At 58.8% G+C, this 2196-nt stretch overlaps 1 protein-coding gene across 1 annotated transcript in view; it reads right to left on the reverse strand.

Moving 5' to 3' along the window:
- Window positions 1–35: 35 nt before the first annotated feature.
- Window positions 36–2196, reverse strand: part of PPTG_18961 (hypothetical protein) — a gene marked incomplete at both ends in the record, with an annotated part of 2283 nt that continues 122 nt past the window's right edge. Inside the window, 3 exons of the mRNA XM_008917205.1 lie at window positions 36–83; window positions 169–1157; window positions 1217–2194. Coding sequence (XP_008915453.1) covers window positions 36–83; window positions 169–1157; window positions 1217–2194 — 2015 coding nt within the window. The remainder of the gene's footprint in view (window positions 84–168; window positions 1158–1216; window positions 2195–2196) is intronic.

Here is a 2196-nt window from a genome sequence, read left to right on the forward strand (position 1 = left end):
GTCCAAGTACCGACTTGCGCGACGTTTGGTGATGCTCACCGGAAAGGCGTGGGTGGAGTCCCAGTAGGCCCGGAGATGCTCAGCTTCGTAAGAAGCGTAAAGCTGCTTCATGTGCCGGAACCAACCCCGACTCTTGAACGTGAGAGGGTCGAGTGGAGCAGCAAGGACCTCCCACGGAGCAGCCTTGATCAAGTCGCGCACGTTATCCTCGTCCACTAGATCCTCTCGCCAATCTCCAAGCGGAGGCACGGGATCACGGAGAGGAATCAGCCACTCCATCGGCTTAGTGTAGTGGTGAAACAGCAGGTCCGCGTCCATCTCCACGATGCTGATCTGGCGGATGTCTTGCGCAGACCAGGGGACGATGTCGTGGCCGCGAAAGCTGCGACGATCACGATAACCAGGGATCCACTCCGATCGAGGGACCGTAGTAGGCTGCAAAGCCGCCAGCTCAGCGTCCGACAGAGGACAGGATGGCATTCCAAATTCGTTCTTGGCGCGACCCGACTCCGGAGAACCACTGTCGTTTCCCGCGACGTCAGAGTCGAAGACGTGAGTTGAACCAGATGCGCCGGAGGAACTTTCGTCACTGTCAGAGTGCACGATCGCCTTAGAAGCTACAGGGAGCGACGAAGCCCCTACGCCACCACTCTTAGCAGCCGATCGAACAGATCGGTGGAGATGACCAGGAGGACCGGCGGAGGAAGAAGATGACATCGACCTGGTGGCCCTCTGGCCGACAGCCGCGGTAGACAGAAGTTCGATCGGGGATGCAGATACGGGAGCGTGACCGGAAGCGCTAGCTTGGGAAGAGCTTGAAGTCGGTCGAGTAGCCTTGGAAGCACGGGCAGACGAGGTTGGAGACTCGGATCCGGAGCGTGTCCGTTTACGGCTTGTTACGGATGGGAGAAGGGACGCAATGCTGGACAACTTTCCCTGCGCCTGGTCCCGCTCGGCACGCAGATCGGTGATCTCCATGAAACGCTCGCCAAGTTGGCCGAGCAACTCATCTCGCTGAACTGCTAGGTCGTCTCTTTCCTGCTGAAGCTTGGCGAGCGCGGACTCGAGATCCTGACGCGACTTCTGGGACCTCTCGACTTTGTTGATCCGTTTTTCCAGCCGCGCGATGGTATCGCGAGCAGCTGAGACACGATCCTCTGCGACACAAGAAGCGGATCAGTACGACGAGGAAGAAAGGATGCAGACAAATACTTACGAGTAGCGATGTGTGCCGCTCTAGCCTGATCGCGTTGAGAGATTGCCGCCTGAGCACGCTGAGACGCCTTCTGGAGATCCCGATCCAACGTTGATACTCGGTCTTGCAAGCGGCTAAGCTCAGCAGTATGGGTCGCGATCGTGGTATCAGCCACTCTCAAGCGACGCTCGTAGTTGTCGTTCAAGGTACGAAGGCGACCGTTCTTGTGCTTGATCACGGCTGCGAGGCGAGTTACCTCGGCCTGCGCGGCTTTGAGGGACGTGGTCGATTCGCGAAGCTCAGAAGCGAGGGCAGATTGGCGATTGCGCGCAACCTGCAGATCAATTTGAGACTGTGTGAGCTGGGACTCCAAGTCCGCTATGCGACGAGCCGTATCCGGCGGAACGATCACCCCAAACGAAGAAGCAGCTGCCAGCTGTGCCTCCAGCGTGCTGATCCGGTCTTGGAACTCGGACACTGCTTCGTCATAGCGGATCTTCAAGTCACGATTCCGAAGACGGCAAGCCTCGAGCTCGTGCGAATTGTCGAAGCGTTCTTGCAGCGCATCCAAGCACTCGGCGAGCTTCGTCTGGGTGGATTCCAACTGGTGACGGACCAAGTCGTACTTGCGTTGACAGAAGAGTACATACGGCGAGGCAGCGTTGGCCGCATCTGCAAGCTGACGATCCAGATCCTCTGCTCGACGTCGCGTAGCCAGGAACTCACGACGCAGGTTCGCATGATCCGAGCGGAGTTCGCGTAGCGCCTCGACTTGGTCAACGGACTGCTGCAGCGCACCCAGCGAGGCCCGCACGCCGGAAAGGTCGAACGAAGGATCGGCCAACTCGATGGTTGACACGGTGGCAGGAGCGCCGCGCACAGCAGAACGAGGGGACGAACCAGGCGAAGACGTGAGGTCGACAAAGGTGTTGCTGTCTGCAAAGGAGAGGGAGTCAGCAAGGAGAAGCGGCTGATAACGCACTGGCACAAGACGTACCGGA

This window comes from Phytophthora parasitica (assembly GCF_000247585.1).
Source record: "Phytophthora parasitica INRA-310 unplaced genomic scaffold supercont2.96, whole genome shotgun sequence".
Classification (NCBI taxonomy): Eukaryota; Oomycota; class Peronosporomycetes; order Peronosporales; family Peronosporaceae; genus Phytophthora; species Phytophthora nicotianae.